This window comes from Lepisosteus oculatus, chromosome 2 (genome assembly GCF_040954835.1).
Source record: "Lepisosteus oculatus isolate fLepOcu1 chromosome 2, fLepOcu1.hap2, whole genome shotgun sequence".
In the NCBI taxonomy this organism is placed as follows: Eukaryota; Metazoa; Chordata; class Actinopteri; order Semionotiformes; family Lepisosteidae; genus Lepisosteus; species Lepisosteus oculatus.
The window spans coordinates 42,665,725-42,693,281 of record NC_090697.1 but is presented as its reverse complement, the minus strand read 5'-3'; the positions used below and the strand labels follow the sequence as shown (position 1 = coordinate 42,693,281).

General features: G+C 37.5%; 1 protein-coding gene across 3 annotated transcripts; it reads right to left on the bottom strand.

Annotated features, from left to right (window-relative positions):
* mia3 (MIA SH3 domain ER export factor 3) lies at positions 1 to 25,081 on the bottom strand. 3 transcript variants are annotated; one of them, XM_015350687.2, is made up of 28 exons: positions 24,766 to 25,081; positions 22,799 to 22,932; positions 20,935 to 21,021; positions 17,644 to 20,518; positions 16,051 to 16,362; positions 15,571 to 15,716; positions 12,874 to 13,005; positions 12,332 to 12,353; positions 12,135 to 12,223; positions 11,937 to 12,014; positions 11,298 to 11,408; positions 10,623 to 10,694; positions 10,017 to 10,121; positions 9,703 to 9,825; positions 9,477 to 9,588; positions 9,171 to 9,226; positions 8,774 to 8,864; positions 8,509 to 8,647; positions 7,817 to 7,979; positions 6,777 to 6,812; positions 6,624 to 6,691; positions 6,100 to 6,200; positions 4,883 to 4,993; positions 4,603 to 4,695; positions 4,453 to 4,505; positions 2,936 to 3,001; positions 1,734 to 2,025; positions 1 to 859 (listed from the first exon to the last, which is right to left on the bottom strand). In XM_015350687.2, the coding sequence occupies exons 1-28, from the start codon at positions 24,884 to 24,886 to the stop codon at positions 510 to 512; spliced, it is 6,138 nt and encodes a 2,045-aa protein (XP_015206173.2). In that variant the 5' UTR covers positions 24,887 to 25,081; the 3' UTR covers positions 1 to 509. The 3 variants fall into 3 exon arrangements, with proteins under 3 accessions (XP_015206173.2, XP_015206180.2, XP_015206187.2); XM_015350694.2 differs by having other exon boundaries at positions 2,936 to 2,998; XM_015350701.2 differs by lacking the exon at positions 2,936 to 3,001 and having other exon boundaries at positions 24,766 to 25,079.
* Positions 25,082 to 27,557: the final 2,476 nt, after the last annotated feature.

Here is a 27,557-nt window from a genome sequence, read left to right as displayed (position 1 = left end):
TAGTTTTTATTAACTTTATTAATAAATCTAAGAATATAGTAAAATAAGTTATACATCTGACCTTTTTGTACACACCTTACCTTTACATCCTTTAATAAAGCAAAAGCTTTAGGTGGATGCAAGGTGTATGCAATGTGAACTTGTGGAACTCAAGAGCTAAAACTGAATACTTGGACTTTTGTTTATAATTAAACAAGTATTTCCACAGGAAACTTCAAATAAAACTCTGCATTGTTCAAAAGCGTTTAAGAACACCACTGATCTAAAAAAAATGAAGAGACTGAAAAGGGTAATATTGCACAATATGTTTCTTCACGTTGGCGGGCCTCCCTCAGTTTTCTTATTGAAATGATTTTATTTAGTCCCAGACATCATATGACAAGACACTGGTTTTCTAATTATTTATTTTTTTAACCAACCAAATTTTTACTGTGAGGGAAGCAGCAGGATTAAAAAAAGTCCAATTTATGCAGGTGAATATAGTATCACCCCAGGCTAGCGCGTGCTGTTTATGGTTCGTTCTGCAATGTTGAGGACGTGTCTCTGGGAGCAGCCTGCTGTGCAGGCCCTCCTGGGCCAGGGTAGTCTCTGGGTGCCATATTGGGCACAGGGGGAGGCCCAGCAGGAAAGTCTCGGGGCCCCAAGTGGGCAGGAGGAGGGGGCCCTGGATAGTCTCTAACTCCAGGTGGTGGAATGCCTCCGGGAGGAAGGTTTTTGGCAGGAAAGGGATAGTCCCTGTGGCCATGAGGCAGTGGTGGAGCTGAATGGTGGTCCCTAAATCCAGCGGGAAGGTCTCTGGGCCCAAAAGGAGGCGGCGGTCCGGGAGGGTAGTCTCTGTGAGGCGGTACTGGACCACGGACTGCAGGAAAACAAGGAATTACATTTATTGCAAAATTCATATTTCATTCTATATTATTAATATGCAGATTCACTGATTCTATTACATTCCGCTACAGACTTTGTACTTGGTTGTGTTAATATAAGGGGATACAATGCAATAATAGATAGATAATACTTTATTAAGTACTTTATTAATGTCAATAAGGACATTTCTTTGACATTCACAATTTTGAGAAATGGAATAGATAGATACTTTATTGATCCCCTGAGGGAAACTGCAGTGCAACAGCAGCTTAACACAGACAACACAGCCACAGTGTAACAAATGATACAATAATAATAATAATAACAAAAATACAATATAATCAGTACAGTGAGAAGTGCAATAAATAAGAGTTACTTAGTCCAGAACACACAAAGAACAAACTAGAACAGAACAGTACACAAAAGTCATATTGCACAATATGAATATAAATATAGATGTAAATATAAATGTATTGCACAGGTCCCTGGCATATATTGCACAAAAACAGTTGAATGGTCACCTAAACATAAGGTACTGGTATAAATTTAAACTTGCTTCTCTAAAATTACCCCCTTACAGAAGTACTAGTACTCACTCCCCACATATGCAGAAATGAAGCTCAGATGCATGCACAGGACTGTGCATGGGAATGAAAATGTGTTATTCTATCAAGGCAAAAGGTGAGCACCAGACTACCAAATAGGAGATATGAAACCAGAGCTTCCTGAAATGGCACTCTTCAGAATAAGGATAGTCTGTTATGGAATGATGAGCTTCAATTTGACAGCTGAGTCCAGAGAATAATGTCACAACAGTGGAAAGATACAAACACTACTGTAATCTTTGCCTGAAGTTAAGGGTATCTTACCATTATGAGGTGGAACTGCTCCATAAGGCCTTGGGCCATAGGGTCCTTTGGATGGATGTGGCGGTCCATATCGCGGGCCTGGTGCCAGAGGAGGTACAGCGGAGGGCATTGGGGGGTGTCCATTCAGGGGTCCCAACAGTGGAGGAGGGGTAGGACCATTGAGGGAAGGAGGGAATGGCCCAGCCACTAATGGAGGAGCAAACCCTTTAGCAGGAGGTGTAGCACCAGAAGCTGGTGAATTCATAATTGGGGTTCCTGGAAATGATGGGGGACCTTGGGATTTTGAGTTCATCTAGAAGAGAAAATTTGTTGTCATTAATGTGAGCTGCAAACAATGCACTAAAATACAGTTCTTCTACCTGGTCATTGTTGGTGATGGCAGAAAGAATCGTACAACCAGCTTTACAGATCAAGTCAGGAAACAGGTTGCTAGACCCAAAAGACGTGACACTCAAATGCCTTCAACTGTTTACAAAGCACATTCAATCAGGCAACATAGCCACCGTATGTTAGATAGCAAGTTGTTAACCATTAAGATATTTTGCATTTACTATATGGGGAGTGATTATCTCAATTTTTGATATCCTTTATTCCAGATGCACATGCAATTTCTAAAAATTATTTAACATGTTTACAACTCAAAAACACAAATTCATTCACTGATTAGAAAGATAACTTCTTATGACTTGTGGTATCATATCAGTTAGCAACACCAAACATTAACGTGTTGGCCCCAGTTCATTAACCATAATTCTTAAAACATCTGTCCCATAAATAAGAATGTGGTTTAAAAGACCCCATTAACCATTTCTACAAAGTTTTTAACTCTTAGGATTTATTCTACTTCAAAGAGTAAAACATTTGTGCCTCTTGATGTATTCCACTCTCTGAAATATCAAGAAAAGTTAAATTAACTCAACTCTTAAAAATGGTAGTGAAAAACTTTCACATGACAAAACTTAACATTGCAAAATTGTAATTTTTTTTCCCTTGAGATAAGCCAGAGAAAGATGGAAAGACATCTTGATAGCTGACAGCGTGAAGTATTGGTTTTGTGAAACTGGTCCCCGTTCTTGAGGAGTTGTTCAGTCACCCAGAAGCATGTTGGTTACCCTCCTATTGCAAAATCCCACCATAAGCAGCAAGCAGCATGCAGACCTGCACATCCAGGGAATAAGCCCAGTCCTGCACTCTATACTTACAGGCTCTAAGACCTCGGGAATAGGGAGGGAAGAGGGAAGGGCTTGAGTCTCTACAGGAGGATTCTGCTTTAGTGCAGAGTTCAAAAAGGGAAAAAGGTTACAAACAAGATGAGACCATACGGTCGGTCAACTTTGTTTGGTTGCTAATATCCAGCTGATTCCAAAGATATCATCTGGATGTTTTTTTCCCCCCCCATATTTCATTACTCACACAACCCTTTGTGTAAAAAAAAAAATGCTTTCTGTTTGTTCATTTGAAATGCATTTCCACATATTTTTCACTTGCATCCTCTGGTTTGTGTTTCAGTGTGGATTTTATAGAAATCCAGTAAGTTGACAGTGGATTGTCCATGCCTCTGAGAATTTTCAATGCTTGAATCAGTTTCTCTCAAACTCTTCCAGTTTATCACAACCTGGTTGCTCTTCTCTGGACTGATGCCAGAATTGTTTTGCAACACGATGACCAAAATTCTATTCAGTATTCTAAATGAGTTCTTACAAGTGCATTGCACAATTGTAACGTAACATCCCTTGATTTACATTCTAAACATTTCACTATATAACACTTTGACTTTTATTTGCTTCCCCGATAAAACAACAAGTAGTTGACAGAAACTGAAAGAAGCTGGGTTGGGAAGAGTTAAACATTATCTGCTTATGTAAATGTACTAGTTAGATAAATGTGATGAAATACACTTCATCACTCCTAAACCAATGTTAAAGGATTTTGAGGACCTCTCATTCAAAATAGGTCACCATGATTTAATAATAATAATTGCTTAAATTTATATAGCACTTTTCTGGACACTCCATTCAAAGCGCTTTACAGGTAATGGGGACTCCCCTCAACCACCACCAATGTGCAGCATCCACCCGGATGATGCGACAGCAGCAATAGTGCGCCAGAACGCTCAACACACGTCAGGTATCAGTGGGGAGGAGAGCAGAGTAATGAAGCCAATTCATAGACGGGGATTATTAGGAGGCCATGATTGATAAGGGCCAATGAGAATTTTGGCCAGGACGCCGGGGTTACACCCCTACTCTTTACGCCCAGGGATTTTTAATGACCACAGAGAGTCAGGACCTTGGTTTTACATCTCATCCAAAGGACGGCGCCTGTTTACAGTATAGTGTCCCCATCACTATACTGGGGCATTAGGACCCACATAGACCGCAGGGTGAGCGCCCCCTGCTGGCCCCACTAACACCTCTTCCAGCAGCAACCTTAGTTTTTCCCAGGAGATCTCCCATCCAGGTACTGACACCTGCTTAGCTTCAGTGGGCTGCCAGTTGTGAGTTGCAGGGTGATATTTAACAAACCAGAATGCTCCTATAGCTGCATTACTCAACCTTTGCATTGTTTTCAATTTGAAAAACTAACATTTGTCAGTTCTAGAGAGCGCTGTTAAAAGAGTGGATAGTTAAACATTTATGCTTTTGAACACAACCAAGGACTTTGCAGATTCTTAACAGACTAGAATCTCTTCTCTTAAATTAAAAATTCATTGACTTACCGATCCATCCAAAACACTAGGAGACGAAGTTCTCGGTGCACTAACTGCAGCATCTAGAACAATCAGTATAATCATGAAGTTAGAAGTTCTTAGACATACTCTAAAATGTAAATACTGGTGTGAGAACAGGCTCTAGATAAAAAGGTGTACCAGGTCGTGAAGGAGGGGGGTGTCCAAGGTCTGAAAATCGTCCTAATGTTTCTGAAGGTGGTCTTCTTGGGCCAAGCTGGCTATCAACTGGTCCTAGGCAAAGAAATAAAATCCCATTAGATGCATGTATCAAATAAACTGTTAAAAAGACAATTACCTGCAAGTTAATCCATTTCTAAATGAATGTAAAACCATGGAACAAGCTATATGTCCGATCTAGAGAGGCAAGGGGGTACCCTTTACATATTTCACCAGCCAGCTTGGCTGGGCTGTGACTTACCAAAGGGCTCTCTTCGCCCCAGAGGAGCAGAGGGCGGGCGTCCTGGACCCTCAAACATCGGAGGAGGTGATGGGGCACCTCCACTCACAGGGGAAGGACCAAAAGAATCTCCTGTTTTAAGAAAAATGCATTACTTGAAACATCACAAATGACACGACAAACATCAAAGGAACTGCAAGATCAGGGAAACTTATTTTGGCAATTTTAACCTGTTTCATAAAATGCACAGAAAAACATTCAGTCTTTTTGTCTAATTTCCCAAGATCACTTTGGGTAAACCAGCACTAGCTTGTTTTAATTCAGGTGGGTAGCTGCATCGGCAAACAACATTTTGGTCGTGGAGCCTTCTTTAGGTTGCTTACAGCTGAAGAAGGCTCCACGGCCAAAACTTCGCGTTTTCTTTCTTCTTTTTTTCAGCATGGAATAAACCTAGCTTGTTTTAAGCTGACTCAGAAGGCTGGTTATCCCATAAACAGTGCTAGTCGTAGTGGGAACACTTCCCATGTCAGAAAAGGGTGAATTTAGCCCAATTGCAAACCTAACCTGCATGTATTTGAAGACTGCGAGGTCTCTAAAGGTCTATCAAAAAGCAAACAGAACATGCAGACTCGACAAAGACAGGAACCTAAATCCATAATCAAATCCAGCGCTCTGCATCTTAGATGTAAGGTTACGGAAAGAATTAGAATAAATGTAAACTAGATTATTATATATATGGAAATCACATGTTTGAAAACAGTCAACATAGATTTAGAAAAATTAGGTTTGGCCTATTAAACCTGTTAAGAGCTTGATCAAGCAACAACAGTAATGGACACTTACAGAACATAAAACATAATAGTGTATTTAGATTTTCAGAAGGTCTTTAAAAAAGATCATCAAATTACAAGCTGTAGGCACTTAGAAATATGCAAATATTTAGACTGAGACATGGAGAATGAGTGAATATTTAAAATTAGCCTGACCACTGCCCTTAAATTAAAGATATTAGGTTACAGTTAGGTTGACAACAACTCAGGTGTGCTAATTATAGCAAATTAGAGGGGTTCGCAAATACATTTGTTCGCAAAGCAGCAAATGAAATAAAAAAAAATACAGACCAGACAGACTTTTGTCCTAGCCAAGTCAGCTAATGTCAATGCTTGCCGGGATCTTCTCTGACCAATAATTTCTCTTTAGCAGAAAAACCGTAACACCCTAAACCGTAACAAGCTTACCTTTCCGAAATGGTGGCAACTGCCTGTCTGGACGGCCAGGTGTTGGTTTGATAAGAGATGGTCTCTGTAGTTCAGCCAGCTTCTCATTAACTTCAATAAGCCTGGAAAATTATTTTCAATATATATATTTTTTACCTCAAACCAGAAAGAAAATGAAAATAATCCCCCACTTCCAACTTCTCTCACCCCTCACAAGGGAAGTACAGCACACCCTCATTCTGACGCATACCAGGAATCAATATTGCCAATGAATTTTCATATGAAGTTAACCTTTAGATGATTTCCAGACTCCTTGAATGCACAGAGGCAAACTAATGCAATGGCTGTATGGCTGATTGTTAAATGTACCTGACAAAATTGCCATCTCCAAGCAATCTATAAGAAAGGTATTCCCACATAAGTATAGCATTAGAAAGTCACACCTCAAGAAGAGTGAGATAATTCAGCAAAGTTTTGTTTTTAGAAACAAGATTCACCTGCCTATCAATATCCCTAAAGCGAATGAAACTGCAGGTTCAACTTACTTCTGCCTCAGGTTTGCAGTCTCTCTCTTCTCTTCCACTAGAGCTCTTTCAGCCGATCGTGCATTCAGCTGTTTGAAATGAAGAAAAGGTAAAAGGATCAGTACATAATATGTATTTCTCTAGATGTTTCATTAAAAATGTTATGCCACTTACCCAATTTTCATGTGCTTTCTTTTCATGAGATGCAATCTAGGAAAGTTTAAAAGAAATTGGTTAGCTAAAGCTCTCCATAATAAAAATTTAACTAGCTAAACTTTGGATCACATTTTTAAAGTTTCAGACAGTGACTATGCACGGGAGAGGTTTTGTTTGCACCTAAGACAGGTGTCTTTCTGCATCTAAAGCCTGTAATTTTTCCCACTTGTGTGATTTATCAGTGAGAAAAAAAGACTACAGGATGCCAAATGGAATGTTCTTGTCCTGTTTTGTTTGTATTTGAAAGACTTCTGTGAGTGTCCTGTGCCTTGGGTTTCCTTTGATATGTTAAAGTCTCGCCTACATTTAATGTATATAAAAGGAAAAGTGTAACTTCAGTTAAGCGAGCATATGTACTGAGTGCTAGGGGAATCCCCTTCTCTGTGAAAGATCTGTTTGACAGTCTCCTAACCTGATTAAAGACTGAATTTTCTTTGACAAGACTGACAATTAGTATTCATGTCATCCTCACAATTTTTATAAGTCTCCAAATGTATGCAAGATTAGTTTCATGAAGGAGGTAGGCACCGATGTTTTGTATATGATATTCTTGTAGGGTCTCATTCAAAGCACAGGTCATGTTCGCAGCTATAGAAACTCAGCCTTTTTAACCACAGCTATATTAACAATGTAGCTGGTCTTATTATTTTTATTGCTCTCAACAATCAAATAGTCTGCAATGTACACTATGATTGCTTTATTCCCCCCGCCATTTTGCAGCATCTAAAATCTGCCATAATTGATAGAAATTTGTACTTTCTAGTGCACATTTATTTTAAGTATCACAAATAGCAGACTAAGGATTTTAAATGAAAGACAGGCCTCCTTGATGGCTAACATAAAGCACTAAAATGTGTGTAGTTTCCAACTACAGAAAAACAAATTAGTTTATCAACTGATTTTTACCATATAATAAGAGTTTTAATGTTTCTGTTTGCAAAAATAAAGGAGGAATGCTTTCCTCCATGTTCTGAAAGAGGTTTGTATATATTTCACACCTGATTTTTGTAGGAGCGTTCTGTTTTTTGCAGCTCTTCCTCGATCTCCTGTATCCTCTGCTTACAGGTCTTTAACTCCTCCTCAGCCTGCAGAGCCTTCCCATCCACCTCCGAGAGCTTCTGCTCCTTCTCCCTCCGCTCAAACTCCTCCTGCGTCAGTTTCCTGCAGCACAAGGCCCAACACCAGGGTTAAAGGCCTGCCAAGGCCTGTACACTTTTCACCTTCTCAGAAAGGTTATCAACTGCACAGCCCTTATGTCTCATAAGATCTTTCCAATAAGAAGTGCACTCATATTTATGCCGCACTTTAGGTTATTTTCATTGTAATGCTTTTTTGTGGAAGCTATCAGCAAGATTTCTTATTAGTGTTCTGTCGATGAAATATGAAGATGAATCAGAAAAGTTTTCTAAAGAAAAATGACTTGGAATTTAATGTATTTATTGCAGAATGATATTTAGTTTTTACTGTTAAAAGTTAATAAGGAGTATATTATACCATATGACCAAATGCAAGTTCAGTCTTAAGGATTTTAAATGATAATGAATCAAAGCAATCATTTTTAAAAAGTCAGAACTACTGTTAGTAACAAAACAAGTTAATATCAAACTTGGTTCAGACATTGTTCCCATTCTGCACAGAGCAGGTTTACACACATTACAACCCTTTCACTAGTGTGTTCCGTGACACTCACTGCTGAAGGGCATTCTCCTTCTGCTGGTACATCTCATTCATTATCTCAAGTTTTTGCTGAATTGTCTTGAACTGTGATTCCAGGTGGCACTTCTCACTGAGCATGGTAGCCTGATCGTGCTCCAGTTTCTTTATCTGTTCTGCAGAACAAATGATTGGAAAGCAGTTGTTAGTAAAATAGCGATTAAAAAATATATTTTAAGGAAATTGTTCAAGATGAAAAAAGTTTGAATTTAACTTTAAACACACTAAGCAAAAAATGGTACCTTCTAGTTCATGCCTCTCTTTCTCCTCAGCTAAGAGTTTTGTGAAGTAATGGTCTCTCTCTTCTTGTACTATGGTAAGAGTTGTCTTCACCTGTATATAAAGAAAAATAAGAACGAACTATTCCTGCAGTTCACTAACATTTTGAAATATATGACCATATATTTCAATACACTATGTGACTTTTTAGAGGAAAATACATAGGCATTTCTTATTATAGGGCCATGTTTACATTATCCTCATAAGAAATAACACAGCTAATGTATTTTTCTTAAAACACTGCTCCAAGGAGAGTTCACAAAGAATAAATTACACTAAAGACATTAAAAGACATCACACAAAACCACTCTTTAAGACCTATAGTAGAAAATGCAGTTAAGAAATATCAACCAGAATTACCCATGAAACATCCATCATCTGTTTTATTCGGTTCTTTATTGTGTCATTCTTCTGGTCTGAAAGCATCAATGGGAAAAAGGTTTTAGAGAATGACTGTTTATGATTCAACAGACAGAAATGGGAACCTGTTTTAGTATCATGAAGCACATTTAAAGATAGACTGAGCTCAGAAGAGTTCTGCTTTTTCCTCCAGAGAGCGTTAATTACAAAGGCAAAACACATCTAAAAAAATCAAACCAATTAAATGTAATACAGAAAGTATGATCTACTTTTCTAGCACTTTATATTTCAAAGAAAAACGCTTACCCAGAGCTTCTCCATTGGCTAGTATCATAGCATCTCCCTTCTGCAAGTCTGCACTCTCATACTTGGCATCAGCCTCAAGCTGCTGCAGCTCAGCAATGCAGTTAGACAAAACCTGGACATGGAAAGCAGGGATCATATCAATCTTACCTCTTCTCTCTTTTCAATCCTGCCTCACAGTATTCCATTTAACTTCTGGCAAGTAATTAGTTACAGGTTAATGACCTACCTCAATTTCGTTTTCTTTGTGCACAACAGTATCTTCCAGTTCCTTCTGAGACTTCTGAAAAACTTTAATTTGCTCGCTTAGTTCTCTGTGTTTTTCTTCCCAGTCTTTAGCATCTTTCAGTAGCTATAAGACACACACAAAAGAGCTCCATCAAAATTATTGTAGGACAAAATTTAATGCATTTCATTTTAATTTCTAGATACAGAAGAATATTCCCATTGTTAATTTGGTTTCTTGCAGCAAAGTGATCAAGGATCTTATCCAGCCATTTCTAACTAAATTACTGAAACCAAAGCAGTGCAGCAGTTTCTTACAGCTTTTTTCTTGGATTTCAATATGTTGTTTTCCTTCTCAAAGGACTGCAGTTCAGCCTTCAGAGCTTCCTCCCTTAATTTTGCCTCTTCAACAAGGGCTTGCACCTATGGAATATAATGAGTGCACAATTATTTTTCACCTGAAAAAAAATTACACTGAAATGAGATATTATCTCCAAATGCAATTAAGACCAAATGAAAAGTATATATTTAAATTAGAACTTCCACATAGCACATTATTGTGTAAATCTTATTAAAGGATAATTAAAAAACTGTGTTTTGTGCACTATAACTATTCCATCGACTTTCTTAATATTATTCACCCACTACTTTTGTACATTGAGTGAAATATTTTTTTTATATTTATTGGACCTATTCAAAATGGTATCCTTCTTTCAGTCCAGAGTCCAGAGCTCCAGTAAGAAAAATCTAATAGTATGTAGTCATAGGATAAAAAACAAATTGTAAGCGACATCAAGATTTGGAAAATTATTATTTAATATGCCTCAAAGTAATAACTTATTTTAAATAAATTAACAACCATTAATACAGTAAAGTGAGAAAGGAGCAAGAGTTATGAATAAGAGGTCAAAGTGCAAAACATACCTTTGACAATTCAGTTCTGTTGGATTTAATTATACTTTGAAACTTGTCAACAGATTTCTGTGTTTCTGTAATCTGTTGAAAAAAATATTTTTCTTTCAAAATGATCATATCAACGTTTAAGTTCTATGTCCTTATGTTACATTAAAACAAGGATTATTTTATCTAAGAGCTGCACATTGTAAACATTTTTATGACCTTCAGCAGCTTCAGCAGCTTTATGACCTTCACATGAGCAGCTTAAATTGTTGATTTTTAACAGGTTCACATAAACAGTGAAACCTACTTAAATTAAAAAAAAATGTAAAAGGTAGATGAGAAAAAAAGAGTGCAAAAGAGTGATCTCGCACTTATATTTCTGTGTACAGTTTAAACACTGCATTATGTGCATTAGCTACAAAATGAACTGATAATTAGATACTCTGTTGTCCACTACTGTGCAAATTTGTCTTTGGCTTCTCCTGTAGAAGTACAAAACAAGACTCAAATAAAATCACATGAAGTACATGAAATCACAACAACAGTATGGGACACATAAATAAACGGATAAATACATAGGTAGCACCCTTTAACATTTATACCTTTAAAGTTGGCACTATTGGGGTAGCAAGCAAGGTACTTAAAGCTGGCTTATTTGTTCTGACTAAGAAAGCACACCCTTAAGCTAGAAGAACTTACAATTTCTTCTTGCTGACGATTCTTTTTCCTTTCTTCCTCTACAGACCTATTCAGAGTTTTGACCTTCTCCTTCATGAGTTCATTTGCTCGCTGCAATTCCTTAAATGTGTCCTTTTTAAAACAACATACAATTAAAAAAAAAGTTATAAACCATAATGTGAGCAACTGTATAACACCACTGGAACTGAAGTCCAAAAGTGCTGAAAACCAATGTTGGAGCTGCTGAATCCCATGCATTATAAACAGATTTCATTTTAAAAGTCATGTAGATAACAGCTGTAGAAAAAAAACAACTAACTGGCACAACACGGCAATATAACCAACTTCCTTTGTCAACAGCTCCATCATCTTCTAAAAATCTGAAGAGTTGCACTTTATCTGTTTCTGAATAAAAAAAAGTCTAAATATCTTCTTGTAAAAGGGACACTTCTCAGCTTTTTAAGAAGCACAACAAACAGGATGTCAGAAAGCTACTGCTGTGACAGATAAGAAAAATCTTAACTCCTGATGGCATATTTCACCTGAGATCCATTTATCCGGGAACACACGGCTATTGTTATCGGAAAAGGGACATTAAAAACTTGTTGACAAATTAATATACTTAAATCCACACATGAACATGTTTCCATGTAATCTCACCTGGAGGTCTTTATTCTCACGTTTAGCAGATGATTTTGATTTTTCTGACACTTTTAATTGCTGTTCACGCTCTTCAATCTGAAAGGGCCACCATAAAACAAGAGGAGAGACAATAAAACATCATTAGGCTTTGGGTAAACCTAAGCAACAATAATTATACACGTCATGTTGTATTGTACTATGCAAAGTGTCACTTACCAGCTTATTCAGTTCCGATATTTTGGAAAGAGCTTCAGATTTTTCATCAATTAGTTGTTTTATTTTTTCCACAAGTTGCTTTTCAGTCACTGAAAATTGAAGATTGCACATTTTGAAAGAACTACTTAATTTAAAAAATGGAAACACACATTGTTATTATCATTATAACCCCATGCAGTAAGAGTAGTAATACTTACGGAGATACGTTCTACTCTTGACCTAGAAGGAAAAGGAAAAAAACATTATTGCAGCAATATAAAATCATAGATACGTTTCTTCTGCATCAATCTTTTACCATCTTAAAATCAAATTTATACCTTTAAAACTAAAATTCTTAATGCAGCACGTCACATTTTATTTTCTTGAGGGCCATAAATGGCATCACACAGGCCATAAATAAATGCCAGTCTCTCTTCATGTTCCATACTTCAATGTGAAGAGCCAATCTTAAGTGGCTGCTGTAGGACAGCTTCAACCACATATACACATAATACATGATACAGTCCTGTGGGAATCCTGGGAGCCTCACAGAGATGCAGAGTCACTTTTACCCGAGTCAGTCTCATCACTCTTCAGACCTGTTTAGTTCTGCCACTGGGAATGACCAGTTATATGGCCGTGCAGGTCACCTTGTAGCACAGACTGGGTGTCAACCTAAATCTTCTCATTAAGCTTATTCCACAATGCAAATAAAGCATTGCATCACGTAGAAGTTTGCAACTGCAGGCCTCTAACTTACCGCGAGCAGTGTCCGCCAGAAGAAAATCAGAAATGAGAGGAGTCCCACCATAGCCGTTACTATCACTGGTTGCCACGGCAGCCCATAGAAAGTGGGACCCGGCTGCCATTCCTCAGGCAGGGTACCAACCAGCTGAAAAAATATTGACATCCTGGTTACCCCCTCAACTAGCTGGTACAAAGTACAAGATGCATAATTAAAAAGCCTTGCTAATACTTTTGGTGATCAGTAGGCTTTCTTTTCTCTCTTCACAACCAAAAAATCTGAGATACTAGGACAGTAGGAAGAAAAAAAAGTTAAACAGCATCCTAGTGTTCAGACCACACAGTTATCAAAGCAGGTAAGATTCTTTTAAAAATGTTCTTGAACTGGAAATAAACAGCAATGAAACATCTGCTTTTAGATGAAAAATACATATAACGAGGCACAAGAGAACACTTAGAGACTTCTCCTTCGCTGCTTTTTTGTACTACAGAAACTGTCAATGACAACAAAACATACAATGTACCAAAAACACATTCAAAATGTGCGAGTTAACCGCTATGGAAGATTAAAAATGGGAATGCTAAAACACGATTCAGAGGGATGCTTTTGAGAAGACGGGGTGCCACACTCTTGATTGCTACTGCAGGTTATCTTATCTTATCTCTAGGAATGTGCGTTCACATATGCATAGGGAATTGCAATTAAGAGTATTATTCTCTTGTGCTGCACAGTGAGGGCAATGTTCAAGAAGATTTATGGAGCTTAGGAGTTGATTGTAGTGCTACCAGCTTAGAGGCACACAAAATCTACATGCAGGGAAGCAACATGTGGAGCATTTCAGCAGTGCTTGGCAAACAGCCCCACTATGCAGGTGGTGAGTGTCACGTTGCCTAGCCTGTACAATCTTGGCCAAAGGATATCATCTTAGCACTTCTGACCCCTCAGTCACTCCAGTTTAAACTAAACCTGTGTCGATGCATTTAGCCAATATCAGAACTAGGACCACTTAAATCTCTGGGCTATAACAATATTTCAGGATTCCATAATCTAAAAAGTAAACCTTACATCTTAAACACAGAGCTATTTAAGACTGTGGAATTCAGTGCAAAATCCAAAATTTAATTTCTTGCACAAACCAATCTGAATGGCATTTTAGTTCCCTGAAAATGCCTGCCAGATATTATCCCTCCTCTAGACTACTGACATTACAGAACCTTACATCCTTGTACACAACCATCCACTGAACTTTCACATACAAAGCCTCCTATCACACACACACTCCCCCAAGCGTCAAAGACAGCAAGACGGCCGTTCTGCTACGTAGCCAGTGAACTAACTGAGGCATGAGAGACTTTTAGTCCCAACAACAGCAAGCTAAGCAATTGATCATTTTACCGAAGTCAACCAAACGCACAAATATTTTAAGCATCGCCACAACTTTTCACTCTGTAGGAAATAAAAGCATGTGCTTTTTTTCCTGTTACTGTTCACACTTCACAGCGCTGGGCTAGAGAAAATGAAAGTAGATTACAACACTAAACCGGTCTTTATTACAAGCAGGGAAGCAATCCATAAAGATGGATTTAAAAGGGTCCGTATAACTTATACTATAAGGTGAGAAAACCCATTAAAGTAACTGCACTCTTACAAAATCATTAAGTAATTTAAAAACTATAGGTAACGTTTCAATATGGCACTAAAATACTACAAAATGTAGTTATTTGCTCAAAGACTAAGAAAGAACATTTTAAGTAAATCGCACACTTACATCGGTAACCGCCTTTGTAAGCAAGACATGAAAAACTGTTCCTTGTTCAATTTCTGCAGCAGGTGAAGCGTCGTCGTTTTTCGCAGCCATAATGATCACAGCAATTGCAAGTCTTTTCCGTTAGTGATTTCAGCAGCTCAATATAATAACAGGAGCCTTGTGACTGAATATAGTAGTACTTCAAACTTACAGCCTCTTCATCTGGTACAAATTCTGCATTAATCACGTCGCCGATGAACATATAGATAACACTTTAGGCCTCTTGACACGAGAGTAATAACGCAAAAAAAACCGAAATAACAAGACTGCAGAATGAAATGCTATCTACACATCAGAGGCAGAAAATAAACACCATGATGCCGTCAACCGACGTGAGTGAATGCAAGCTAGGGAAGCCTGAAAAGCAGGCAAAACGCAGCCCAATATCTCCTGGCTTCTCAGCCCGGTGCCTCGAGCGGCTGAACTTCACTCTCTGGAACACGTCAACAGTCCCTGAACCCCGCTGACCCGCTACGTCACAGCCAGTATTGAACAGCCAGGCTCAGGTTACAGCGACGCTCGCCGGCCAACAAATGTTTGTTTTTTCGAACACAAACACCTTGATTTCTGTATTCACCTTTTTTTTTTGCTCTTAATGTGAAACAAAATAAAATGTAACTATATCCCTGGCATATACAGCTAATGGGAATACCAAGCATGAGACGTTTAATTCAATAATTTAAATGAAACATCACCTGGTTATCTTTTGTATCCAGCAGATTATACACTTTACTGACTATGCAACTACACCCAAAAGTTAAACAGATGACTGTAAGACCGGTAGTTATGTCTACATTTTCAAATATACATAGAGTTAATATCCTGGACGTTTATATATTACATATGCTTTTTCAATATTTAAGGAAAAGAATGTGTTATATTTGAAGGTAATTTAATGTACTTACAATTTCAGTATATATTCCCAAATATTCCCTGGCCAAAGTGAAAAACTTCCCAATTTCAGCAATGCTTGGCAATGACAGAACACTTTGTGACTCAACTTCTTTTTCATCCTCAGAGTAATCAGGTGTTTTAGGCGATTCCAAAAAACCTTTAAATGAGGGCAAAAAAAGCCTTTAACTGAAAATTTAAAAATATTTAAATCATGACAAAAAAATAAAATGTTGTATCAAAAAAGTCAGATCTTACAAAAATAAACATGTACCTATTCACATAAAGACAGGGATTATTCCAAAATAATCTCCATTTTAAATGTAAGGTTGTCAAATCAACATGTATTGTTAACAAAAATATAAGGTATAATTTAGTGTTCATCAATGAAAGCTGAATAAATACACAAATACCATATTTTCTTGTGGCTGATACAAGCTTTAAAAGATGTGCTTTTATGCTGAATTACTGCATGGTTTTGTAAAAAAAAATACCTGAAGAGGGATGCTCCACATCAATACCTAAGCCAATATCCAAAGTATTTTCCAGAGTAGTTGGAGGGCCTTTTTGAATTTCTTCAACATCTTCCATGAAATGGCTGTCCTTGTTTCTGTTGAAGTGACCTCCATCTTCTTCAACTCCAATATCCGACCTGGTCTTTGAGTGTCTCCTCTCTGACAAAGGCCTCTCATTATCTTCTTGTTGGTTCAGTGGCTTCTCTTGCAATTCAATCTCATCCCTAGTGCTGGTGTGGTTGTTTGTCAACATGTCAATTTCTGCAAGAACATCTGAAACGTCCAGTTTTTCTGTGAATTTTAAAAAAGGAAAATCAGTTTGTCTCTTTCAGTTCCACATATTAACAAATTGCTTTCTTTGAACACTTGCTCAACTTAACATATGCTTAACGATAACACAGGTTTACAGGAACACAAGAAACTTTACATTCTCAGACCACAAAAATCCAGTCTTGTTCTTGTGTTGCACTTTAAACAAGCACACTTAAAACACTTACAAATTGGTTCTGCGTAAACAGTGTGATGTGACTAGAGTGTTTTTAAGACCTTACACTGAATGTCACTGTAATCTTAGTCACCTGACAGAGCTAGTAATTTGCATTTGATCCATGCTTGCACATTGTGCAGAAGTCACAGACAGATTTAGAGTTACTTGAGAGGTGTTTTCTATGTATAAAAAAAATCAGTCAATAACCCGTGGAGATTAGTAGTGTATTAGGCAAATTATATTTTAAAAAGCATTATTTGCATTTGCAAACAAATATCTTGAGGACTAGAATGTCCTGTAGCATATTAGCAATACTCTCTGTAGGACTACTATACACATTTTTACAAATTATAGTTAAATATATTTAGAATATAAGTCCTGAAATTTCTTAAAGGGATAGCTCTCAACAAAGTATTAAACATTGTTACTTGTAAGGATCTACTTGATGATTCAATTGTTTCCAAAAATGTACATTCTCAACTGCAATTCTAAATGATAGGTAGATGTAAGCCCAAGCCTGTGATTTCAGATTTGAAACACACATGCTGTTTATGAAGACCAAAGTGCAATGTAAATAGTCATGCCGGACTTAAGTATTCAGAAACCTAAAATCACTTTGCACCGCAAACTACATTGGCCACATATTGTTTTTTTTTGTCATACTGTTTCCAGTTGATCTGTTTATCTGCAATTTCTTTAGCATCACAGTACAAAAAGAAAACACAATCTTATTAAGCATGATAACAATTTTACAGTTCTAGGATTCTGGAGGTTAGTGTACAATAAACTAATTTTCCAAATTAAGATTTAATTTACCCGCCTAAAGACAAAATATAAGTAAATATGCAACATTAGATAGCAGCTTTCAACTTCACAACTTTTGCATCATATTATTAAGTCACTAGATCTCATGCAAAGAATATTGTATAGAACAGACTTCTATACAATAGAATTAAAACTGTATCAATTTTTGTGTTACTAAATGTATCTAATTCCTCACACAAATACTCAAAACCAATTCTTAAATTTTAATATAAAAACAGAGGTTGGAAGGGACAGACACCTAACAACCTATAACCTTTTACCTTTTTGCGCCTCAGAGGCAGGGTCTTTGGAAAGACTATTCCTTGACATCAGTGGAGTACTATCACTCACTGCTGAATACTTCTGTCGAACCTGGAAAGCTAGCTCTTGGAAATCATCCAAAACATCAGCTTCTTCATCAAGCATATTACCATCCATTTGAATGAACTCTGCATTCTTCAGTTCCCGAGCATCCAACATCCTCTCAATTTCATCCAGGATTCTGTTCTCTGAAGACTCCAAGGTGCTGTCTAAAGCTTTTTCAATATCCTCTATGGTCTCAAATGTCTGCCTGGCCTTCTTCAGCTCCTGATCCAAGTAATTGAACATGGCCTCCACTCGAAGAATATGCTGAGGACTCAAGAATTTGCTAATGCGCTCCATGCGTTTCTCATCAAAGTAACCTTTAAGAAGAGTAATCTCTGTAATACTGTCACCATGTTCTTTCTCCTCACTAAACTTTAGAGTTTTCTTTTCCTGTTGGCCTAAGTTGTCATTGTCATTTACCGTAAGATGTTCAGGTGAAGGTGCATGTTTTTCTTCTGTATTTGTAGATTCTTCATCTTCTTCAATGGGCCTTCTCCCTGGTGTGGCAACACTTGTCTCTCTGACATCAGTATGTTCTTGCTCTTCTGTTACCCTTTTCTTTTCTGTGCTCACATCTGTATTGTTTGCTGCTTCAGTTTCGTTGTTTGCGAGATGAGTTTTACTTAATGGCTGGGGCTCTCCAAAAGCCTTATCACTGGAATCATTTTGAGTTTCCTTAGTGCCCTCTTCTATAATAACATTTTTGTCTTCATCAGGCAAAGTATCTAATTCTTCTTCATCAGCATCTGTAGGTAAATTCTCAATTTTTGTAGATGAAGAAAACATGGCATTTTCATCTTCAAGCAATTCTTCCTCATTTTCTTCATCTCCATCTTCAAAATCATCTGCCTTGCTGGAGAAAAGATCTCCATGTTCAAAATCTTTCTCCAATGTATCTTTCAATACAGGTAACTCCTCATTAACTTTAACTGTTTGTTCAGTGTTTACCACATCTGAATCTAGTTTCAGTTCAGGCTCTTCTTCTAACCCTCTGACATTTTTAACTTCTTCTGTATTGTTTGCTGATATTCTTGAATCAATGCCTTCATCTGTCTGATTGCCTCCTACAATTTCAGTTAATTCATCATGTGACTGTTCTTCTGGAACAATAGTCTTTTCAGAGATGGCTTCTTGAAGTGTTCCATTTTCTTCTCCTTCCATGCTTTGATTGTTTCTGAGCGAATGCATATTTGATGAAACTGTATCAGAGTTTTTATTTCCTTCTGAACTCTGGACTTTAATATCTTCTTGTTGTTTTGGAGCCTGGGCAGCTTCTTTGTTCATAAACTCTTCAGATGGCAAGTCATTCATTGTTTCATCACTAATCTTTTCAACATGTAGCCCACTCTCCTGACCAATTGGCGCATCTTGTACTTCAGACACCAGAGTGACTTTTAGGTTGTCATGTTGTCTGCCTGGGGTTTCTGGCATATTTTCATATTCAAGTTTTCTTTCTTGATCTGACTCAAAAGGCAATTTAGATGCATGGCCATTTTGATTAACCACCAAATCAAGTTCCTGATTTAATTTATAGTTATCGTCAGAGCCTTCTCTTTCTTTTGTTTTCTGTACGGACAAATATTCATCAGTAACCTTATCATCTGGAATTTCCTGAATAATTTCATCACTAACAGTTTCTTTTGCTGATGAATGAGGCAATTCTCCATGGTCCACCTGTACATCTGAGCCTAAAAGGGGTATTGTATCACTTTTTGGATCCTCATTACCCTCTGCCACATCTAATTCAAAATCATCTTCCTCATCTTCGTCCTCTAAACTGGTTACCTGATTTGTTCTATCAGCACCACTTACAATGGCAAAGACAGTATCCCCCAATGATGTCCACATGCTTTTATTTTCTTTCATTTCTTCTTTTGTTGGATCTTCTCTCAGTACCTCTCCCAGCTCACCATGAGTCATTTCCTCTGCTTTATAGCCAAGTCTGTCTTCTGATTTAGAAGAATCTGAAACGCCTTCCTGTTCAGAAGTGTCTTCAACATTGTCTTCAGAGTACGATAATAAAGGAGTTACTTCTGAAGCCTCACTTGGCTCGTCCTGCTCTGTACCTAAGAGTTCCCCTTCACTCTCAAAATCATCATAAAATGGGGTTACTTTCTGGGTATTTTCATCATCTGTGGTAACAGCATCAAAGGTTGACCCAATGGTAGTTTTCAAATTAGAAGCTGGTTGGACTTCCGAAACATCAATTTTATCATTTTTTTCAGGCACATCATCTTTGGCTAGAAGCTTGTCTTCACCCAGAGAAGGGCTTTTATCTTTGGTTGTGTTGTCCTCTGCTGTGTCTTCATGTGAAGCCACCATGTTCTCATCTTGATCTAAGTCATCCTTCGTTGTTTCAGCTGTGGTTTCAGCATCACTGTCACCTTCCAGAGTATGTATGTCCTGAATCTGATTTTGTTTTTCAGACATCAGCTGAGAGGTTTCTTTCGATCTTACATCAACAAGTTCTCTTTCTTCACCCTCTTCCTCTTTGTTACTCTTTTTGTCCAAAACATCACTACCGCCATTATCGTGCAGCAGATGTATTTCATCATCAGTTGTTTTTTCAGTGTCATCACTTTCCTCGGGAGATATTTGAGACGGCACATCATCTTCCTGCTTATCTACCTGGTTCTGAGCATTGCTACCCTGGTTCACTTTTTCTGCTGCTGCCGTTTCTTGACCTGAAGTGTCATTTTCAGTCAATAATACAGAGGAACCCAAGAGCTGATCAACATCATAACTGTCAAATGTGCCAAGCTGGCCATCAAAGCATACAAAGTCTGTTTCCTGAAAACAAAACAGAAAAAGTAAGGAGGCCTTTATTTAGAAAAAATGTATAAACATTTTTTTTACCTTTTGTCTTTATATGTAAAAGACTTTTAGCTTAGTAGAATGTACACAGCATACCTGACTGAATCATAAAATGAAGCATGGAGAATTTTTCTTCAAATCTACATAAAATACATCTATATTTAAAACAGATAATTTTGGCTGACAAGAAGGTACACTTTTATAACTGACAGGTTAAATGTAAAATTGTAAATAGACTATCATGCAAAAGCTGCAGAAAACTGTTTAACTGCATAAAGAAGTTCTTTATACAGCTGCAACATCATGCTACAATATTCTCTGAGAGACTAGGAATTAAAGTTAACACGCAAAGACAAGCAATTAAGTGTAATAATAAAGTAGAATTTACTCACCTCTGCGGGAATCTCTAGCTCTTTCACACTATATATGTGATTTATTTCAAGTAAGTCCTTGGGGAAATAGCCAAATCTGCTACCCACCTACAGATAAAAATAAAATCAGGTAAATATTCAGGATAAATAGGCAACACATTAACAAAGTATGCACTGGTTTCCTCTTACATGCTAGTAGGTTAGTTGGCTTCTAGGAAAACTCTCCCTGGTCTGAGTGTGTGTGTGTGTTTGGATAAAGTGATTAGAAAATGGATACATGAATTAACAAAGTTTATCACAGATCAACTCCCTGCAACACATGCCACTGAGCCTACAAAACCCCTGAGACAAACACATCTAAAATGTTATGCACGTTTTTTGTATACTAAAGCCAACAACACATTCTTGCTGGATTTTAACACAATCCATGACTCTCTAGGGCAATGGGGAACACTTTTACAAAGAAAGCAATATCCCTTTAAAATAAGTGCCTGAATATGAATGCTAACCACTTCAGTTAATACATACTAGAATGAGAACCCCGGCACCAAAAGAGAAATATTTTTTAAAAATATAAATTTCTTAAGTGTCACAGTCTCTTCAGTGTGTGCTTATGTTTAACTATTGTCTGTTCTATCTAATCAGATTCTAATATTGGTGTCTTGCACTGTACTTTATAAAATTTGACTTTACATTGAGAAAAATGCTGCTATTAAAGGCCCTCCTGCTATACAGTGTCAACAAAAAGCAATGTTTATTGTTTACTTGTATATATTCCCCAAAGACATTCCCCTTCTAATTAGTGTGAATCATGTTGTGTTTATGCAAACAGGGAATATTTCAAACCTTTCCAGAGTTGGATAGCTACAGTATGTGAGGGGGTGAACATATCTGTATTCAATTGCTAAAGGATGACTCAAATTGATTAACTTAAATCAATCAAATCTTAAATCAAATCTGGGCGGAGCATTGGCTGTATGTGGATAAGGATCTGCGCCTGTGGCTGGAAGGTTGCCGGTTCAAATCCCGCAGCCGGCAGAGGAATCCTACTCCGTTGGGCCCCTGAGCAGGCCCCACTGCTCCTGGGGCGCTGTACAATGGCTGACGCTGCGCTCTGATCCTAAGCTTCTCTGCCTGTCTGTGTGTCTGTGTCTCATGGAGAGCAAGCTAGGGTATGCGAAAAGATGAATTCCTAATGACGAAATTGTATAGGGCTAATAAAGTGAGGTTATGTTTGTTATGTTGTTATAAATTTAAGTTCAGAATTAAAAACCATCAAGTAAAGTCTATCCATCATGCATTTATAATTTTGGTCTCTGCATTTAACAAAAGATATTGCACTGAAATCTGTCCAAAGAAGAAAAACTGCATTTGTCTAAAGACTATGTAAAGCTGTATATTTAGGATTAATTTACTTTGTTTTCTATATTCTATTTCTGTTCTGAATCATTGTCACAAAAAAATTCCCTCATAACACGGACATGTCCAAAACATGAAATAAACCTTAAAATGTGTGCAATGTGTCTCCGCTGTTTTTTGGCTGAAAATGCATATGCTAATAAGAATGACTTACGTTTACAGGAGTAAGTGGAAAAAATTAGAATATTTTGTGACTTTGTCAAGTACTGTACACTTTAAGAACAACTTAATGAAATTATGTTTTTGTTACAAAGTTACTTTAAACTTTCACATTTAAGCAATGCTATTTGTAATGGATGTTCGATCCAGATAATTGTCATTTATTGCTGATGTACCAGTGAATTAACAAAGAGGATTCATCCCACGCTGGAGCACAGTTCTATAATGTGCACACAGAAATTAAATTTTAAATTTGAGAGTTAAATATTAAGAGAATAAAATATGTATGTAAAAAGCAGTTACTCACACTTCCTGCCCACAAATCGTTCCTCTTTCCTGAGAGCTTATAGTATACGTATATGGTCTCTCCCTTTTTGAAAGTCAAAAACCGACAGTCTGGGCCATAGAAATCCTGTGCTGCTTTCCCCCTACACATTAACACTGGAAAAAGAGGAAAGTGATGTTATTTTAGTTTTACTCCACAGAGGAGGTTACACATGGAGCTTAACATATCAATCTCTTTGCTCCAGTTTTGTTAACACTATTGTTTTGCAGGACTACAATTATCCATACAAGAAACAACTCCCACAAAACAGTGTTAGAGCCTTGTGTTAGAGCACACATACATGTAGCATTAAAAGGGACATTTTTTAATACCAATTTCAAAGTTCTTAAGATAAAACATTAAAAACTATACGGGGGAAACCGTTGTATACAAAAAGTAATCTAATGTGCGAGGCATAGAAGTAATATCAAAGGCATTCTCTCCATTACGATTAAATATATGTACGGAAAAGTGTTTAACACATAGATTCCTGTCTTATCATTCATAACACAGGAGACACTCGGTTAAGTGTAATTTGAGCTGGTGGGACAACTCTTCCAGTGATAAGAACAGGAAGCCATAAATGAATTTTACAGTAGTTAAAAGTGAAATCAGGAAAACAGAGAGCTATAGTCAACAAATATGTAACAAGGAATACACAATGCAGTCTGAAAAAAGTGAATCTTTGACTAGGTACTGTATAACTGTACATAAGCAAAAAAAACCTTAAGAGGCCTAAATCATATAACAAGATTAACTTAATGCTCCTGTTTGTATATGTTGAATCTACTAGCCTGAGGCTTCAAGAATTAATGGCAATAAGTTGCAAAACCAAAACAGAATCAGATTTTCAGCAAGTACTCTCAGAATTAGTGTACATTTCTGTCTTACCACACTATGTTCAAAGCCTGTCAACTGCTTTTATATGAGACATAGAGAAAATAACATCATGCATTGATAAAATACCTCTGCAATGTTGTGCACAGATTAAGAACTAGTGCTATTCTCTGCCTATATTTACTGTAACATGGCAGCAATTACTTTGACAAATACTGTCGTGATAATGTCAATTTGGCGACTAAGGAACGTGACTATCCTTAGAACTTTCTATCTATAGATTAAGTGTGGATTGTGCCAAAAGGACTGCAGGAAACATGAGAAAAAGCAGCAAAAATATTAACCATTCAATTTAGTCACATTCCAGTCTATCCTCGTTTAACACTGCCCTTTTGGTAACAACGGTATCTGGTCATTCTGAATGTTTACCCCGAACAATGGAAATTGCGCAGAGTATCCTGCTCGGTGAAAGTGATAGGTTTGGAAACGGTGCCAGTCATTTTAAAATTATTGACCATATTTTGTTTATTTCTATAGGGATTTTTGATGCTGACAACAAAAATACAATAATAAACCAAAACATTGCATCGTTAGTAATATCAATATACCACAAACCAATGCGTTAAAACCACAAAACAGTATTTTCTACCCATAAGTCAAAATCTGAGCTCAGGACATGTACGTTACTACTGAAGCATACAGCAATTCCCCCTCATCATACTTAACACCAAGAGCGCCTTTAACAAGAATTAATGACCTTTCTAACAAAATTGCACTGAACCGTGCTTAAGTTACAATTTTCCAATAGGCTGTAAGAAAAATATATGCATACATAATTCAGCGGGTATCATTAAGATGCTTCCCAAACGTAAAATTGCAGAGAATGTTATCACAAGTCACCGGTGATTCACCTGACAAATACGTATCACAAAAAATATATTTATATTCAACTTGCACTAGGGCAGTGTGTGTTGGGTCTCTCTGAGAGCTTTCCGTCTGAAGTGCCAACAGGTCAAAGCAGATGCCGGCTGGCCAGGGCATCTTTTTTTTCTAGCAACGCATCGACACAGTCCTGTCGTATGAAAGCGAAAAGAAAAAATGGCAAAACTTACTGCTACATTCGTCGTCGTTACATCGCTTTATGTCCGAAAACCTTTTATCTACTGCCTTTTCGGATCCCGTTACAATAAAAAGTATCACTAGGAGGTACAAATCCACAACGACAGCAGCCATGCTGGCAAGCTACTGCTAGTCGACTGCCCGAGCATGAGCAGAACCGGCCGACACGTCAGCAGATCCGCAGGTCTCTGAGAATTGGGGATGCAGGATGTACGAGGAGGATGTGGAAAAGGATCGGAGTCAAGTTACTAAAACTAAACCCATGAGGAGTTTTATTTAAAGAGCCATGAGCTTATTTTCTCCGTGTCTTTAACAGAATTTTGATTATAAAAACGCAAGGTGTTGCCTTTTTCTCTAGAGACAAATTTAATAGTAACTAGAAAGAACAGTTCTTCGGGAAAGCTAAACAGATCTGCAGTGTTTTTTTAACTACCAAAATGAAAAGGGAGCTCCCCTCCGCCCTGTAATCGGCCATTTCTAGAGAGAAGTTTCTAGTTATCTGCGTCACAATCCTACCCCAAGCGCAGTCTGGAGAAGTTGGGGAGTTATGCTGTTGTATTCTCTCAGACATACATAAATTATGATTAAGAACACAAAGTGTTTAAATACAATTTTAAAAGATGTAGCATAAAATAATTCCTAGCTAAACGTTTATATATCTTAATGTAGGGTGAAACTGCGTACCGACGAGGGAGTTATACACCTTATGTCTAAATTATCCACATTCTAGTATGAATTGTATATTTTCATGCAAATCCTTGTGATTGTTTTTCTGTTGAGGTTTAGGAATTTCTATGGATTACCACGCTTGTGGAAGCAAAAATATAATGTTTACAACACAATAGAGGTGACCTAACAGTCAAAATAGGCCATTTCCATGTGAGGAACATCTCTGAGGCTGTATTTTTCTATTTCTCGTGATTTTGTCAAGGAAATCGAGCACAGATTTATTTCTCGCTGTATATCCCTCTTGAATGCAGTATTTGAAAATACTAATGGGGAATTAGTCCAAAAACCCCCTGATAGATATCCCAGTGCAAACAAGGAAAACAAAAAACAACATTTAGAATTGTTAATAGGTTTTTTCATGTTAAACTAACACTTTCTAGAATTAAACATGAACAACATGATATATATATATATGTGTTCTGTGAGACTGGAAAGGAAACACGTTTGTTATTTGTTGTTTTGATTAGATTTGCAAAAATGTATCATTAAGCATTTATCGTTAGGCACCTTCTATTTGCTGATATTTAATCAGCCTTTAATACAATGCAGTCACATATTTTGGTTGAAACGCTGATTTCACCGTTCAAATTAAATCCTAGTTTTCTGACTAAGTACACAAAATGTACTTATTAATGTGTTGGTATCTGACTCTGTACTTCTACTAATCCACCATAAGGGTGCGTTCTTTCTCCCCCTTTTCATTTTATATACTGATGACTGTCAGAGCAACTATGAAAATCATTGTATCAGGTTTGCTGTTTCTCTTCTTTCAGAGCCTGGACAAACACATGGACCCATTCTGGATGAATTTGTCAACTGGTGTGATCCTTCTTACCTTGAGATTATTGTGTCAAAAACAGAATAATGGTTGATCTAAAAAACAAACAAAGCACTGGCATTCCCACAACCATCCATGGTGAATCAGTTGGTATAGTTCACAGTTACAAATATCTGGGTTTGAGGTGTTTGAGGAAAAACTTAAGTTCCCTGAGATCACTGATGTCATTGTGAAGCATTGTGAAGCACTTAAAACAACCAAAACAACAAATAACAAACATGTTTCCTTTCCAGTCTCACAGAACACAAGTATATATATGTACCTGGATGGGAGACCTCTTGGGAAAAACTAAGGTTGCTGCTGGAAGAGGTGTTAGTGGGGCCAGCAGGGTGCGTTCACCCTGTGGTCCGTGTGAGTCCTAATGCCCCAGTAAAGTGACGGGGACACTATTCTGTAAACAGCCGCCATCCTTCGGATGAGACCTAAAACCGAGGTCCTGACTCTGTGGTCATTAAAAATGCCAGGGCATTTCTCGAAAAGAGTAGGGGTGTAACCCCGGCATCCTGGCCAAATTTCCATTTTCCATTGGCCCTTAGCAATCATGGCCTCCTAATAATCCCCCTCTATGAATTGGCTCCATTACTCTGCTCTCCTCCCCACTGATCGCTGATGTGTGGTGAGCGTTCTGGCGCACTATGGCTGCTGTTGCATCATCCAGGTGGATGTTGCACATTGGTGGTGGTGGAGAGGAGACCCATTAACTGTAAAGCGTTTTGAGTGGAGTGTCCAGAAAAGCGCTATATAAGTGTAAGCAATTATTATTATTTTTACTTATATGTTTTGAGAAAACAGTTCCACAGAATCCAGAAAAGAATTCTATCAGCATGTTAAAGGTATTATATATGGAAGCCCGTTTCCGTTTTTTTTACTCCCTGGCGGAAACGGGCTTCCATATATAGCTTTTATATCAAAAGTATTTTAACTTTTTCATTTAACCGTAGATTCAATTCACTCAGTCAAAGAGGCAAAAAACACCTTCAAAATGTTGCAAACCTCAGCTTAGAAATCATTGGACAGCCTTTAAGACCTCTGGCATAGCATTGTGTCCATCAGATCCTGAGGAAGGCCTGTGACATCAGTGAAGGCTCATCTCAGGTCTTTCATCAGTCTTTTGAACTTTTGCCTTCGTGCTGTCCACAGCACAAGACAAAATAAAAGTTTGGTTTGCTCCAGAGGCCACCAGGCTTGTAAACAATGAATGTAAAGAAATTTTATCAC